This window comes from Nuphar pumila, chromosome 15 (assembly GCF_984573655.1).
Source record: "Nuphar pumila chromosome 15, dmNupPumi1.hap1.1, whole genome shotgun sequence".
In the NCBI taxonomy this organism is placed as follows: Eukaryota; Viridiplantae; Streptophyta; class Magnoliopsida; order Nymphaeales; family Nymphaeaceae; genus Nuphar; species Nuphar pumila.
The window spans coordinates 29391945-29408929 of record NC_143263.1 but is presented as its reverse complement, the minus strand read 5'-3'; the positions used below and the strand labels follow the sequence as shown (position 1 = coordinate 29408929).

Genomic DNA, 16985 nt, shown 5'->3' with positions numbered 1-16985 from the left:
AATTGACTCGCTTCTGAGGGGATACGAGGGTCACAATTGCTTCAGACGGCTTCACTTACGGACAACGTGGCTCTACTTTTATTTTCTTTTAGTTATTCTTATTTTCTGCAATTTGTTATTTCACTGTTGACATTAAACATATTACTCTTATTGATTCATTAATAAAAGAGTTCAGTGGATTGGTTATGAGTGATAAATGTAAGTTGGTTTGTGGTGTGTGGTTATCCAACTGAAATTGGAACTGTAGGGACCCCAGGTCTCTGGGAAGTTTTCCGCAACTCTTAAAAAAAAAAATCCGCATTTTTCAAAGGTATGAGTTGGGGTCGTTACAAGTAGTTATGTTAAATTCTCTCTTTGATGAAAAATAGGGTGACTGAAACGGTGTTGGTGCTCATACCAACTACAGGTGAGTTTTTTCTCACTCATCATACAAAAGCTACGACTCCATTTTATGCCTAGTCATGAATTCCATCTTATCAATGCTGTGTTTGGTGTCCAAATATTCATAATTGCCAACTATCCAATTCTTGTATTTGGCAGCCTTTGTTAACAATTTTCTGCTCAACAAGAAATCCATAAGAAAGCATTTTCTCCATATTGTGCAATACTCTCTTTATATTTTTACTTGCTTTCACAAGAAAATAAAGTGCTCTCTTTTTTCTCAATATTATTCAAAATGATATGATTATCTGTTTCCTTAGTACAAAGTCAATGAGAAGCGATGGTGGAATCAATGTCATCAAGGAGGCTATTAGGAAACTAGGCTTGAGACACAAGGAGCACATTAATTTCTGCCTATGGTGAGGGTAATGAAATGCGACTGATAGGGCGCCATGAGACAGCAGATATCAACACTTTCTCATGAGTAAGCAACTGAGCTTTTTTTTTTTTTTGTGTGTGTGTGTGTGTGTGTGTGTGTGTGTGTGTTCAATTAAAAAAAGTTGGTTGCTGATTCATTATCGACTAGAAGCTTTCATTCTTATCTTTGTTTTGTGCCTGCTGATTCATCCACTAATTGAACATTTTCCTCCCTTTTTATTTCTTTTTCCTTTAATTGTAGGGTGTTACAAATCGTGGTGACTCCATTCGTGTTGGTCGTGACACTGAAAAAGCAGGAAAAGGTGAGGCCTTTTGAAGAACACACACACACACACACTTTCTGGTGTTAGTTAATGCGTCAATAAATATGCTTTGGTTAGAGAGGTGCCTTTGGTTGGTGGCTTATGTTTGCTCTGATTTCAACTCCTGCCACCTTGTGTTAGGTATCTTAAAAAGTTAGGTTTAGCATGCTTGAAAAGGCTAGGAATTCTCAATAGATATTTACGCAAGTTGTACATGCCAAGCTAAGGGGAAGACTGTCACCATGGCTAGGAATTCACTATGCAAGTTTTTTGATTGCCTTAGAACACATATGAGCATGATTGAATCACTGTGCAAGTTTTTTGACTGCCTTAGAACACATATGAGCATGATTGAATCAATATGCAAGTTTTTTTACTGCCTTAAAATACATATGAGTATGATTGAATCACTATGCAAGTTTTTGTCTGCCTTAGAACAGATATGAGCATGATTGAATCAATATGCAAGTTTTTTGACTGCCTTAGAACACATATGAGCATCATTAAATCACTATGAAAGTTTTTTGACTGCCTTAGAACACATATGAGCATTATTGAATCACATATAAAGTTTTTTGACTGCCTTAGAACACATATGAGCATGATTGAATCACATATAAAGTTTTTTTACTGCCTTAGATCACATATGGGCATGATTGAATCAATATGCAAGTTTTTTACTGCCTTAGAACACATATGAGCATTTTATTTATATTTTGTTTATAATTACTAATATTTTGGTTCTCTTGTAGGATGCTAGAGATGATCAACGTAGAGGAGCTTATGGAGGTATAGAGGTATAGAGGGAGGGGTAGATCGATAAAATGAAGAGGATGATGCCCCGAATCTTGACGACGACTAGATTCATGTATTTAATTTGTTTGATGTACTTGTAAGTAATTATAACTTGGCAAAGACTATATTTGATTGTTTAACTTAGAACTTATGTTAATTTTGTTTCACTTGTATATGTATTTTTTGTGTATACTTTGTTTTTTATAAGCAGGTTATATGAATTGTATAACGAGAAATTTTTCTCGAGTTTCATATTTTAATTTTTTTTTTTAAATTAGCGACGGATTTGCGACGGATATAATCCATCGCTAAGCCATCGCCAATTTCAATCAGGCGATGGTTTGCGACGGACTTTAATCCGTCGCTAACTTGCCAACCAAAAGTTAGCGACAGATTATATCCGAATATATTTCATCGCTATGCCATCGCTAATTAGTGAATGCCATAGTCTGTCTCCAATCCATCGCTAAACACGTTAGCGATGGAGTTAGTGATGGATTAGCGACGGATAGCATCCGTCGCTAACTAGCATTTTTCTTGTAGTGGACTCTCAATAAGATGCAACAATCATATATGAATAGAATGAGAAGAAAAGTCTACAAGATAACCATGATAAAGAAAAGTCATGTTTAGCATATGGGCCTCTTACAATATTTGCAAAGACAGGAAAATCTGGCATATATTGCAAGGAAATATGGTTAAATAGCAACGCAACATGGTAAGCCTCAAAGTATCTATTACACAAACAAAACAAAGTCAGTCTAATAACAACAGTCTTAACCTATTATACAACAGCCAACAAGGGCCAACCAATAATTTAAATGAATTCAACTGCATCAGTTACAAAATAAATACCATATCATACTGACAACCAAAGACAGATTCCCATCCCCATAACCTCTTTCCTCCCTTCCCCTCCCCAATCTACACAACACTTTCAACCTTTCCCTCTCCTCTCCAACACCGGTATCTATGTCTGTTTGAGTACTATAAACTAGAGTTGTCAATCGAGGAAGCGGGAAGCGATATGAGAAGCAGAAGCGGGAAGTGAAATACTTTCAAAATGTTAGTAAGCGAGAAGCAAAAAAGAAAAAAAATATAAATAAAAAATAAATAAAAGAAAAAGCAAGGGAAAAGCACGCTTTCAAAAAAAAAAAATTATGCTTCTCAACACATTTGGAAAGCACGTTTCATGCTTTCAAAACGCACTTCGAAAAAGCGCACTTTCCCAATACTTTTGGCGTTTCCAGTAACTCTGGTTTGGAGGCCTCCTCACATTTTCAATTTCAAAGCCAATGTTTTGGTACAAGATAATAAAAAATGCTTAGGTTAAGTCATGTACAGATGAAGGAGTTGCACGCCCAAGTAGCTTAACAAAAGGTCCCTCAGCCAGGGTATAACAGTAACTTCATTGTTAACCTCAATGATGATTTTGAGAGTTAACAAAAAGCAGGTAAGAAAAACATAAGGCAAGGCCATATTTGCGAAATTGCAATAAGCCCAAGACTATTTTTGTAAAAAGAACCTTGTTCTAATCTGGTTGGGATCTGCGTAACTCAAGCTTGCCAACCCAAAAAAAATCACCACATTTGCTACTTGAAGTACCTTGCCTGTTGTATTTCACAGCATTTGCTATTTAAAGTATCTCATGCTAGTTTTATAAGGAAAAATAGACATAATGCAAATACTTAAAGCTTTGGAAAAAAAACTGTGCATAAGTAAAATTTAAATAACTTAGAAAGGGTAAATAAAAAAAAGGGAACTTTTTTTTTATTGGCATTAATAAAAAAAGAATTCGCAGAATAAGAAATGAACAATTAAAATGGACGTCATCTCAGACTTTCTTTGATGCCAATAAAAGGGTGGAGTGAATGACAGGAATAAATTGACGATCTACACGCAAAATCATAACCAAGTTTTGGTCAGTCATTTTTCCATGGTTTGATGTGTTTACTCAAAAGTCTTGCTAAAGGATTAATTCTCCATTTGAGATCAAAGGAGCGATTAGGTGACATGGGCCAATCACATGACAGCATTGCATGGGGCCCACATGAAATACTGTCATGTGATTGGCTATGCCACTTTTGTCCCGGTTGGGATGAGGTGATTACGGAAAATCATCACCACCACACACACTTGTAAGGAAGGGTGGTGTATGTTCGCCCCCGATGATTCACTGAATCCCACGTCTGTGTTCGGGGGATCGAATGAGCGCCACGTATTCATGCACATGGGGCTCGTATTCCCGTGTATGTTGACATAACTTTGCATCGGACTCTGGTGCTGTTGCAAAGACTGAGTCACCCTTACTTGCTTTTCCTGCCCTGAAATGACGGTTCGAGGAAATGACAAAAATATCCTCCATTCAAAAGTTGTGAAACGACCGGTCGATAAAAAGACAAAAAAGTCCTCCATCCAGAAAGTTTGATGTTAACCATTTAAAGTGGAGACGTTCCCTATTCATTAAACCCCTGCGCCATCTGCTGTAACAGTTGCTCCCATTATCAACCAAAACTTTGCCTTCGTCTCCAGTCTAGCTTTCTGCCTTGTTTTTTATCTTATTGTACAACACACTGTCGCCTTCTCGTGCCTGCCTTGCGTTACAAAACATTCCAGTGTCTTCTCTTCATTTTTGTTGTCGTTAGGCATCATGGTAGAAAGCAAAGATTCACAAACATTCCTTCCAGTGCCATTAAGGCAGCGTGAGTAGCTTTTCATCTCATCATGCGATCGATGAAGAAGGCATGTTGTCTTATGTGCCATTAAGGCATTGTCTTGTTATTGCAGGTAGATCTTGTTCTTACGAAGGTTGGAAACTTATCGATATTTGTAAGACGCTGGAACCTATTGACAAGAATGCTTGTTTGTAGATGCTAGGAAGGGCCTCTACCCCATCAGGTATCCTACATTCATTCATCGTATGCATTGTATCTCAAACCGTTGTATTAGTAACAGACTCCCGTTTTTGTGAGATACATTTTTGTTAATTAATATCGATTTGTTTGCTATTATGCTCAAGTTCTTCCTTATCGATTTGTAATTTATTGTGCGATATATTTATCAACCTTTTAGATAGTATGGTTTTGTATCATTGATTTGTAAGTTATTATGCTGAACTGCCGCATCGATTTTCAATATCTTACAAATCGCTATGCATACATATCGTTTGTGTAAGATATTATATTTCATGTAATATGTATTTGTAAGATATTTGTACACAGACTTTGAAAACATGTGGATGCAGAAACACATCGTTACAGGAATGGCGGGGCGATTTTCGCATGCATATCGCTGCTCTCTCAGCGACTTCTATTGAACTCGCTTTAGAGCCTCGTGGATATTATGAGATCGTTATCGTCAACACACATGTACGACATGTGTATTTTATTGGCATGGTAAGCGATAAGTCGATGCTCAGTATAAGCAAACATCAAACTGCACTTGATTTGATACTGTCATGCATTAAATCGTTGCTTTGACTTGCTTAACCCTAGTGGTATCCGTTGTTATATGCATCCTGATTAAATCGTAGTAAAGCTATGCCGCTTGCTAACCCAAATTGATATATTGCTTACAAAACATTCCACTGTCTTATTTTATTTGACGTTGTTGTTAGGCATTATCGAAGAAAGCAATGATGCACAAACATTCCAACCAGTGCCATTAAGGCAGCGTGAGTAGCTTTTCATCTCATCATGCGATCGATGAAGAAGGCATGTCGTCTTATGTGCCATTAAGGCATTGTCTGGTTATTGCAGGTAGATCTTGTTCTTACGAAGGTTGGAAACTTATCGATATTTGTAAGACGCTGGGACCTATTGACAAGAATGCTTGTTTGCAGATGCTAGGAAGGGCCTCTACCCCATCAGGTATCCTACATTCATTCATCGTATGCATTGTATCTCAAAGCGTTGTATTAGTAACAAACTCCCATTTTGTTAGTTAATTTCGATTTGTTTGCTATTTTGCTGCAAAACACAAATTGATATATTGCTTAAAACATTATTGAGCTTATCATCAGGTTGTAATAAAGACGATGTAGCTGAATCCATCGAAAGATCTAGATAATTGAATATCTATACTTATGACGCAACTGAAGTATTGAACATCTGCACTAACAATTCACATGAAAAGAAGGGTGCAGGCATTAGACCCACTCTTGACTTGAATGTTCCAGCGGAAGAAATGCAATTCAATGATGAGTTAGACTACCATGACAGTGCACATAATACAAGTGTAGGCCCCGGGAATGTACACGGAAGTACACTTGACTTGAATGTTCCAGGAGAAGAAATGCAATTCAATAATGAGGTAGATTTTGATGACAGTGCACATAATAAAAGTGTAGGCCCCGGGAATGTACACGGAAGTACCCTTGACTTGAATGTTTCAGGAGAAGAAATGCAATTCAATAATGAGGTAGATTTTGATGACAGTGCACATAATAAAAGTGTAGGCCCGGGAATGTACACAGAAGTACACTTGACTTGAATGTTTCAGGAGAAGAAATGCAATTCAATAATGAGGTAGATTTTGATGACAGTGCACATAATAAAAGTGTAGGCCCCGGGAATGTACACGGAAGTACACTTGACTTGAATGTTTCAGGAGAAGAAATGCAATTCAATAATGAGGTAGATTTTCATACAGTAGGAACTGGGAATGTACATGGAATTACACGTGACTATGTTCTTGTAGAAGGAATGCAGTTTAATAACGAGGAAGATGCATATAAATTTTACAATGATTATGCCTTAAAAGTTGGCTTCAGTGTGAGAAGGTTTTCTTGGTCAAAAAATGCACAGGGTGTCTTGGTTAGAAAGACATATGTCTGTTCCAAGCAAGGTTGGAAGAAATCAATGGGAAATCCAACAAGGAGCATGCCAGAATCAAGATGTAGATGTCAGGCGAGATTGGTTTTGAGAAGACATCTGAATGAGAAATTTGTCGTGTGTACTTTAATCAGTGATCATAATCATGATTTATTTGCATCATTTATGACTGGTATGCTAAGGTCACATCGTAAAGTAACTGTAGCGCATGCTGCAATGGCTGAAATAGCCGATAGCGCCGGCATTGCACCAAGGAAGATATACAATTTGTTTACCCGCATAGATGGTGGTCGCGAAAATGTGTCATTCACTCCTTTGGATCTAAGAAACCACTTGAGAAGGAAGATGACAGATAACATGAAGAACGGAGAAATATGTTGTTTGGTTCGCTACTTACAGAATAAATCAAGCAATGAACATGGTTTCTTTAGTGCAATGCAAGTGGACGAAGATGGATATGCTGTGAATATGTTTTGGGCAGATTCAAAGTCTAGAGTAGATTATGAATGCTTCAATGATGTGCTTGTGTTTGATACTACAGTAAAGATTAATACTGAACAGTGGCCATTTGCGCAGTTTGTGGGAGTGAACCATCACGCACAGAGTTGTATATTAGGCGGTGCTTTTGTGTATAACCAGACCAAGGAAAGCTTTGAGTGGTTGTTCAGAGTATTTACACAGGCAATGAACGGGAAGCATCCTAAAACTGTACTTACAGATGGTGATCACGCAATTGCGGCTGCAGTGCTTCATGTGTGGCCAGATGCACAACATCGCCTATGTTTGTGGCATATCTTTCAAAATGCAGCAAAGAACATAGGACACATATTTAATCAGAATACAGGGTTTGACAAAACGTTTATAAGGTGTGTACTTTATAGCGTAGACGAGGTCACTTTTAAGTTGGATTGGGACAAAATGATTAAGACATACGACCTTATTGACTGTCTGTGGTTACAAAATTTATATGCAGAAAAAGAGAAGTGGGCATTGGCATATGGAAGACAATACTTTTGTGCATGTATGATAAGCACACAAAGAGCCAAATCTATGCATGCCACCCTGAAGAAAACCCTGTATTCATGTTTAACAATGTTTCGTTTCATGGAACAATATGAATTATTTGTAGAGGGTCTAAGACAAAATGAGCTTGAACAAGACGTGAAATGCTTCAATACACGACCTCAAACTTTTGGCATGGAAATATTGATGCGACCTGCAGCTCTGTATACACTAACTGTATTTGAATGGATCAAGAAAGAGGTGTTGCATGTCATGAATTGCAAAATAGAAGGACTCGTGCAAACCGAGAATATGCACAAATACCATATTTTTTGTCAGGGCGAAAAGCATCAGGAAAGGCAATAAGCACATGTCACGTACAATGTTGACAACGGAAGGGTAGAATGTTCGTGCAAAATGTATGAATTCAAAGGCATTCTATGCTGTCATGCATTAAAGGCACTCAATCAAGAGAAGATACAAGAAATACCTGAGTCTTACGTAATGCGAAGATGGACCAGACGCGCGAAGATTGAAATGCTCGTTATGAACAATGCGAGTAAATCTGGTGTTGACGAGAAGTGCCACATAGCCTCTCGTTACCAACAACTGTGTAGGTCATTCATGCATGTTGCTGATTTGGCATCGAGAAGTGAAGAAGGCTATGCATGTGTGAGAAAAGTTGCAACGGAGTTACTTGAAAATGTGGAGTTAATTCACATTAAGTCCGTTGCAGCGAATGAATACCAGACGAAGATAATGGGATCGAAAAGCGTAGGTCAAAATCATGTTTCGCTTGACACTCCTGAGAAGTTTCACCGAAGCGTAAACATTATCTTCAACAAGTCAGTAGTGAACGTTGTTGATTATGATGGACACATTCATGAAGCGAAGGGTATCAAAAGAAAACCTGCCTCTGATCGCAGTCGTCGGAGGGCAAAGGGTGCATTAGAATTGGTTGGCAAGAAGAGGAGTAAGAAACAACCTACCTGTAATAAAAAACAACAAGGCCCTTGCAATGAACAGGTATGTAAAACATTATATTGCTTCCCATTGCGATAAGCTTGTCAAATAGCTAACTCGTGTAGTGTCCATCATGCAGCAATACCATACCGAAGTACCACCAAACGTTGAAACCTACATTCCTCCCGACCTGAGTTCCGGCAACGATCGCTACAGTTTTACAAGTCTTTTGGTATGTAATCAATGTTGCGAGTAGGTATGCATTTCTTGTGAAACTTAATTCAGTGTCTAATATTTTCTCTTTCATGACAGACTCTGATGCAATCGACAGATAGGTATGGGACACAGGAGTCTTGTGTGGGCCATTAATTTAGTTGTTATGCCTCTTTGCATGCCCCGATCTCCACAATGTCGGATTTGTTTTTGCGTTTACAGTCATTTGTCACTGACGACTTGCGGTCTGTGGTTGGATTTTCTTAAATCGATAGATAGCGATTTTTGGCTTCTGCATGAAGTCGATCGATGACATCACTGTATGGAGATTTGTGATTATCGTTGATTAGCGATATGTGGCATCGCAGCGAAGGGATTTGAGTGTATTGTTCGAATGTCGATCAAAGCGGGATGACAAAGGTTGTACAAGTAAGTTTTTTTCGGCCAATGAGCAAGGTTGCGTTCCATTTTATGATCTAAGTATGTTATCACCTGCACGGTTGAAAGCCTACTTGGACCATAAAATGAAGCGCAACCTTGGTCAATGCCCCAAAAAAGCTTACTTGAACAACCATTGTCATCGCGCTTAGATCGACAGTCGAACAATACCCTCAAATCGCTATGCTGCGATCCCACATATCGCTAATCTTCGATAACCACAAATCGCCATACAATGATGTCATCGATCGACTTCATGCAGAAGCAAAATATCGCTATCTATCGATTTAAGAAAATCCAACCACGGACCGCAAGTCATCAGTGACAAATGACTATAAACGCAAAAACAAATCCGGCATTATGGAGATCGGGGCATGCAAAGAGGCATAACAACTAAATTAATGGCCCACACGAGACTCCTGTGACACCTCCAATTGCCTTTTGAAATCATTATTGTTATCCTGTGAAATGTTGTATCCATATATTATAAATAAAAGGCTAGTCAATGTGTCTTTTCTCTTCCTCACTTCATTTCTTAAGATATGTGGTTCAACCCGTGGGTTTTTTTTTTAGATCCGTGGGGTTTTTATGGACAAACGTTCACTATCCATTTATACTAGTATCGTTTAACACTGCAAATCGGCGTTGACTAACACCCTTTACAAAGGTCGAGTATTGCTGCACAAATCGCTATTCAACGATAACCACAAATCGCCATGCAGCGAATATGAAGTGGAATTACTCAGTTAAAACGGATAACAATAAATGTTTGATTTGTCGTACAGTATTCATTGATCATGTTGGTTGAGCAATACATCTTTTAGGTCATAAATAGTCGCACGAGTACTAGAAGCTAGGTTTGTCTTCTACTTCGTGAACCAGCAACAATCAAACAGACGGTTCCTTCATACATACAAACCTACACAGACGAAGATAGCTACACGATCAACAATGGCGAATCATGGGTATATTGTCTACACATCGTCTACATTTTCATCAAAATCCGTCTGTTTCATGCCGTTTTCGCGATTTGTGTTTTGTGTACTGTATAATGTAATTTCATATCGTTTGTTGCAATGTCCGCATTCATTTCAGTCGAACATCCACCGACGAAGTTGGGCGAAAACTTAGTCAATCACTCCTGGAGGACATCAATAGAATGCAGAGTGAATTCGCACAATACAACATGATCAGTAATTTTGTTAGTATGAAACTAGTAGCAGTTGTCTCTATACGTAAGCCATGTGCACGTCCGTTAACAACAACATATTTCTGCAAACAGACTATATCTGATTTCGTCAGTTATATTAAAAGCAGCGCACCAAGCCAGACTGTATGTGTCGTAAGCCCGTATTTCATGGTATATCGATTTTATTTTATGTTGTTTTCCGTTATTGATTTATTCCAATTGATTCGTATGTTATCGTTATTGTTAGCAATGTTTGGGTTTGCAGACTATCTTACGCTGTTTGCCATACTCTAGTGGATTTCAAGACGGCATACCTTATTGGGTTAACGGTAATCACTGCAGAGACCCTTTGTCAAGTGAAAAGGTAAGCAAATAAACCTACAGTGCAATATTACAGCATAACAAGTGCTAACATCAATTTTTTCGATCTATTTGCAGATATTGATTCCTACACTATGGCAATCTGAAAAGCATTGGGTCTTATACGTGATGGATTTACGCGAAAAACAACTATGGTGTTACAATTCGTTGGAAGTTCACAGTGGTTTACGGCTAAACATTTCCCATCTCGTAAGTTTCAATATCTATGTGAGGAACAAGTCGTGTACTGGGGTCATGAATTTACTATCGGTCGCATTATTCTTAGATCGGTTTCCTCAAAGCCATTTTGGGAGTCGATGCTAGCGAGTGGATCTATCGCACGGCATACAATGCTCCTTTACAAGATAATGGCGTTGATTGCGGGGTATTTGTAATGAAGTACATTGAAGCAATATACAATGGTGCAAAACCCTTATTCGACGTTGTATGCCATTTCTTCGCCTCCGTTATTGGGGATTAAGTGCATGTCTATTGCTTCTACCTTACAATCTGTTTTTACAGGTTGATATACCCGGATTCCACGAAGAACTCTGCAAAAAATTGACGTCCTTTCTAATTGCGGAGGAGAAAGTGAAGGAGGCCTCGCGAGCATCTAAAAGGCTTGCAATTGATAAAAGATGTGCGCTCAACCGGCGTGGTTGACAGTCGCTGAGTGAGACTGTGATGTATTTTAATGAACTTCTAATGTTCGAAATGATAATATTCAACATCGCTATGAAATGTTGTATGCTTAAACATCGCTTTATTGCTGGCATATGAAAAAACTGCTACCACCATGAAAACTTGTCGGTGTGAATATTATCGATTTGTTGGTTCCTTATTCACGAAGCAAAGTGGAAGTGTGTGTTGTGTCAATCAAATATTAATGAAACGTCCTATCACCCTCTGTCAGTTTTCAAGTATATACGTCAGTTTCATTAAAACAAAAGCAAATCTTCAGTAAAAATGCACTCCGCATTAATGAAAATGAACAATGTGGGGGCTATTCCAAATATTAATCAATGCGATTGGACCGAATTTTTCGATCTAAAATAAATCCAAAAGTACGTCCACACGCGTCCCAAGAAATCACCTTAGGCGTACCTTACCGTAGGTTCAGCAATACAGCGATTTCTGAGAACAAACACCAAAACCAGTAAAAATGGACTCCGCATTAATGAAATTGAACAATGTGGGGGCTATTCCAAATATTAATCAATGCGATTGGACCGAATTTTTCGATCTCAAATAAATCCAAAAGTACGTCCACACGCGTCCCAAAAAATCGCCTTAGGCGTACTACCTTAACGTAGGTTCAGCAATACAGCGATTTCTGAGAACAAACATTTCTTATTGATACGTTCACTGAATATGATTTTTAGAAATATCTATCTCTGTACAGTAGTTTTCATTACTGAAGAACAACTTCTACCAGCATTGGTTATGCGCATACGACACAAAACTATTTCTGATTACGATTTACATTTCGTAGAACACCCGTCACCGGAACGAGATGAACACCCGTCACCTGAACCGCGGTTGTGCTGAGACCTCCTCGCTAGGGAGAGGAAGACGACGTCGTGGAGCTTCTGCTGGCCATCCTCAGTGCGACTGCACCGACTGGGTTGCTGTCGAGGAGGAGGGCGAGAATGGTGATGGCGGAGCTCCTTAGGTTGTACAGACAGAACAATCGATATGTTTCACTTCACATATTTTGTCTGTCGTTCTTTTTAAACTCAATCAATTGTTCGCATATTTCGTCGCGTATTTCCGGCATAATATCCTGCAACAAAACATGTAATGTGAAATGAATATATAACAGAAATAAACAATAACATCGGATACAAAGCTCATACAGCGTGGAAAGTAACATTTATTCCATTGTATATTGCTTCAATATGCTTCATTACGAATATGCCGCAATCGACCCCATTACTTTGTAAAGGAGCATCGTCAGCACAGAGCAACATCCACTCGGCAATGTCCACACCCACAACCTCGTTAAGGAATCCCGCCTGTGATAAAAGGATAATATATTACACTCTGGTCCACCTCGAATAGCTACGATTCACCTATGGCCACAATCTTACCAAATGCATAGCGTCGCGTTCTACGCCACTGTGGCAGTCCAATGAGTTGTAGCACCATAGTTGTTTTTCCAGAAAATTCATCTCGTATAGGACCCAATGGTCGGGATTTTGCCAGAGTGTAGGAAGTAAAATCTGCGAATCGAAAAAATAATTTCTCATTCCAGAGACATATCGTGATGGGGATGTTACGACTAAACCTTGGAGAAGAGGTTTGTTCACTTACCTTTCCAAATTTCGAAATGTCTAGGCACTCATCACCGTTGTTCCAACAAGGTTCTGCATCTTTGAATCCAATGTTGTATGGCTTTTGCCGGACGTACATCTGTTGCACGAAATAGTAAGATTTAACCATCAAGAAACTTGAGTACGTAATAAAAACAAAGAAAACAACAGCGGAACAGCCATACCATGAAATAAGGGGTGATGATGCGTACTGTATTGTTGGTTGGCTTGCTCTGGATGTAATGGACAAAATCACACATTGTCTGGTTGCACAAATTAACGAACTTCAAAACATACAAACCGGAACGACCTAGAAATTGATAGTGGTTAAATACTTACAAAATTACTGATAGTGTTCCCAACTGCAAATTCTTCTTGCATCTGCTCGATGTCATCTACGCACTCGTCAGGGCGTTGCCGCCCAACCTTGACTGTGGATGTTGAACTGTGTGCACCATGAGCGTGGTATTCAGGATTCGACATTGAAATTATTGTGTACAGTAAACAATAATAGTCCAAATACGACATGAAAAGGCAAATGTTGACTAAACCGCTCAGGCGTTTCAAAAAATATACGTCTTAAGCGCTAATGCTGGTACTGTGGATGCGGTTGTGTTCTTCTTCGGCGCCGTGTCTGGCCGTTTTGCTCCCATCGTCCTCTCTGTTGCCGCTGTGCCTGGTCGTTTTGCTCCCATCGACCTCTCCGTTGGCGTCGTGCCTGGTCGTTTTGCTCCCACCGTCCTCTCCATTGCCCCCGTGTCCGGTCGTAGTGCTCCCATCATCTCTGGCGCCGTGACGGGTCGTATTGGCCCCGTAGTCGTCTTCTTGGATGCCATGGCTGGTCGTACTGCTCCGATTGTCCCCTTCTTCGGCGCCATGCCTGGACGGAGATATCGATGGCACCTTTGCAACGCAGATACGGAAACGCCGTCCTCAGTCAAATACAAAGGTAAAGTCCTTTAACGTCCCGCCCTTTTTCGAAAACAGACCGCTAATTAAATGCGTTTTAAATAAATAAAAATACGTTGTTTCGCATGCCGCCCTTTTTTCGATACCCGACGCCAAATTAAATGCTTGCTTTCGAAGTATTTAAAAATACCGATCTCCACAAACTGCCCTTTTTTCGATACAAATAATTAATAATACGTCATCTAACATGCCGGACATTTTCGGAAAACAGACCGTTAATTAAATGATTGCGTTTTAAATAAATAAAAATACGTCTGCCGCCCTATTTTCGATAGCCGCCGCCAAATTAAATGATTGCTTTCGAAAAATTTAAAAATACGTCTTTCCACAAACAACCCTTTTTCGATAGAAATAATTAAAAATACGTCGTCTCACATGCCGGACTTTTTCGAAAACACCACTGAAATTTAATTATTATCTTTTAAATAATAAAAACCCCGTCGTTTGTCGGTCGCATTATAACAAGCTTTTGGGTATGAATAATCTTTCATGATTATTCTATTGATTATCGTATATGAATACATCGATATATTCATGCAACGACAAACTCTTTTCTTATCGCTATTGACTGTTATCATTTACGCCGTCAGAACTCGTTAAATTATTGTTCAAGGCTTACATCGCCAATCCTTATTGCGATATTCTTTCGAGGCGGAGACAAATACAGCGATTGCTAAACAGAAATGATATATCTTAGCGATGCTAGAGAGGTTAGGCAATGCCACGATTTTTGAACAAACATCTATTTTCGATTGAAGTTTATTTATTTCAGAGATCCACGGACGAAAAGATGTAATAAAAAAGAATTAAACAATAAAAGAATGTCACGTTACTACAACTCATTATACAATTACAACAAAAACCTAGCGTGATAAAAATGAAAAACTATGATTTATTCCGAGGCACTTGACGAATCAGATGAAATATCATAAAATTGTCTCTCACTTTTTATTTGTGCACTGTCTATCCTGCGTGGCATCTTCGTTGCGAGACATTTATTAAGAAAACTGGTCATCATCTCTACCACTGAGTTTAATTGAATCCCCATAGTGCTTACTTCTGCCCTTAATTTCTTATTCTCCCTCTCCACAACTTCGAACCTTGCGGCAGAGACAGTGTTCTCTTTTAGTGCAAGTGTTCGCTCTTCCTCGCGATTTGTTACTGAGGGACCAGTCGTAGTAACCGGAGAGAGACGACGTTTTGGTTGTAGAGGCTGGGCTGCAACATGAGAAGGGGAAGTTGGGAGGCATGGGTTCACAATTTTTTCAATCTTCCAATTTTGCCGCATTGGTTCCCAATACCTTTCGAAATAGAAGGGATCAAATTGTCGTCCTTCATGTGGTTTCGAAATAGAAGGGATCAAACCACCTGAGTTCCAATTTAATAATTCGTCCCTGTAGCGATCGGGCCAATTAACGTTCCTGCCACCACCACTATTCAACTTCCTTCTCACTTCCAAAGGCTTATTTGAGATAGACTGCTCCAAGCCAGATTGTAGAAGAACTTGACTACCTTGCTGCAACTCGGCTTCAAAATTGCAGAATAGCCACAAATCGCGGTAAGCCAATCTAGTAGCCACCGCAACAACGTCTTCATCATCGTCCTCCCCATCTTCATAAGGTCTCCACATAACCTGTACATTGGTAATTCTTTTTAATAAAGAATGACAAATATGTTAACATTTATTTACGCATGATATGGCAACAACGATATGTACTACGGAAGACAATCCTGCAGCGATGGATACTTAAGAATGCTCAACATTACAACGATTTATAATATATTAACAATTTTAGAACGTTTACCTCGTTTAGTTGCAGCCCATCTAAAATGGACTTAGCATTATAAACTGCGACGTTTATTCTAGCCCAACGACCGATCTTTGGAAAACCACAAATTGGAGGGCCACAACGAGGACGCAATGGGATAATATGTTCCAACGCCCAGGCCTAACAAAAACAATATTATTAGTAACACCACAACCTGCAATAAGATTGTTCTACAATTACTAAGTATGTAATCAACAAATACCTGAACAAATGGCCAAAATCCACCAACTGTTTTTGTACCGTTACTCGCACGGTGGAGTTGACTGTACAAGTGTGCGAGCATAGCGGCACCCCAGGCATAGTTGTCTACTTCGTCTAAGTCTGTCAGGTACTGCAACCACATGGAACTTATTCTCGAACCAGAACAATCGGAAAATAATGTAAGACCAAAAAAATATAGAAGGAAGCCGCGCAACTCTTGGTCATCTATTTCAGATGCACAAGTAGCGGAGTGGCCTTCCCATTTATTACGAAAAAATGAGACCTTCATTGATGTGGAATTTATTCCACCAGAAATACATTGACTTCATTCGTCCACCGACATTCCTAACAGGGTCATGGATTTCTCCCTTGGCTTATAGTTTGAATGTCGTAACAGGACAGCACTGCCATCGCACTTAAGGCCAGTGATCCTCGCCACATCTTCTAGAGTCATGGTGATCTCAAAAGAATCAAACTGGAATGTGTTCGTCTTATCATTCCATTTATTTACCAGGTGGGTCATGGTATTCCAGCAAGTTTCAAAATATTGTTGGTCCAAAAGGCCACCGAAGTGCATATTTCGTAATCGGTCATTCTGATATGCACTCAGCTGACCATACCACGACAGAACTACAGGCCATTGACACCGACCTCCGAGCTTTTCACCTACTGCTCTACTTCTCCTGTGAACTCCCTGTAACACAAAATAACATATTATTCCTACCAATTGTAATTTAGTTCCATTTGTACTTATAAATACT

At 39.2% G+C, this 16985-nt stretch overlaps 1 protein-coding gene across 1 annotated transcript in view; it reads left to right on the top strand.

Moving 5' to 3' along the window:
• LOC149814970 (putative LRR receptor-like serine/threonine-protein kinase At4g29180) overlaps positions 1 to 16985 on the top strand; it is a 59544-nt gene that overhangs the window by 10635 nt on the left and 31924 nt on the right. Inside the window, exon 5 of the mRNA XM_089990453.1 lies at positions 1061 to 1121. Within this exon, the coding sequence (XP_089846579.1) occupies positions 1061 to 1121 (61 nt within the window). The remainder of the gene's footprint in view (positions 1 to 1060; positions 1122 to 16985) is intronic.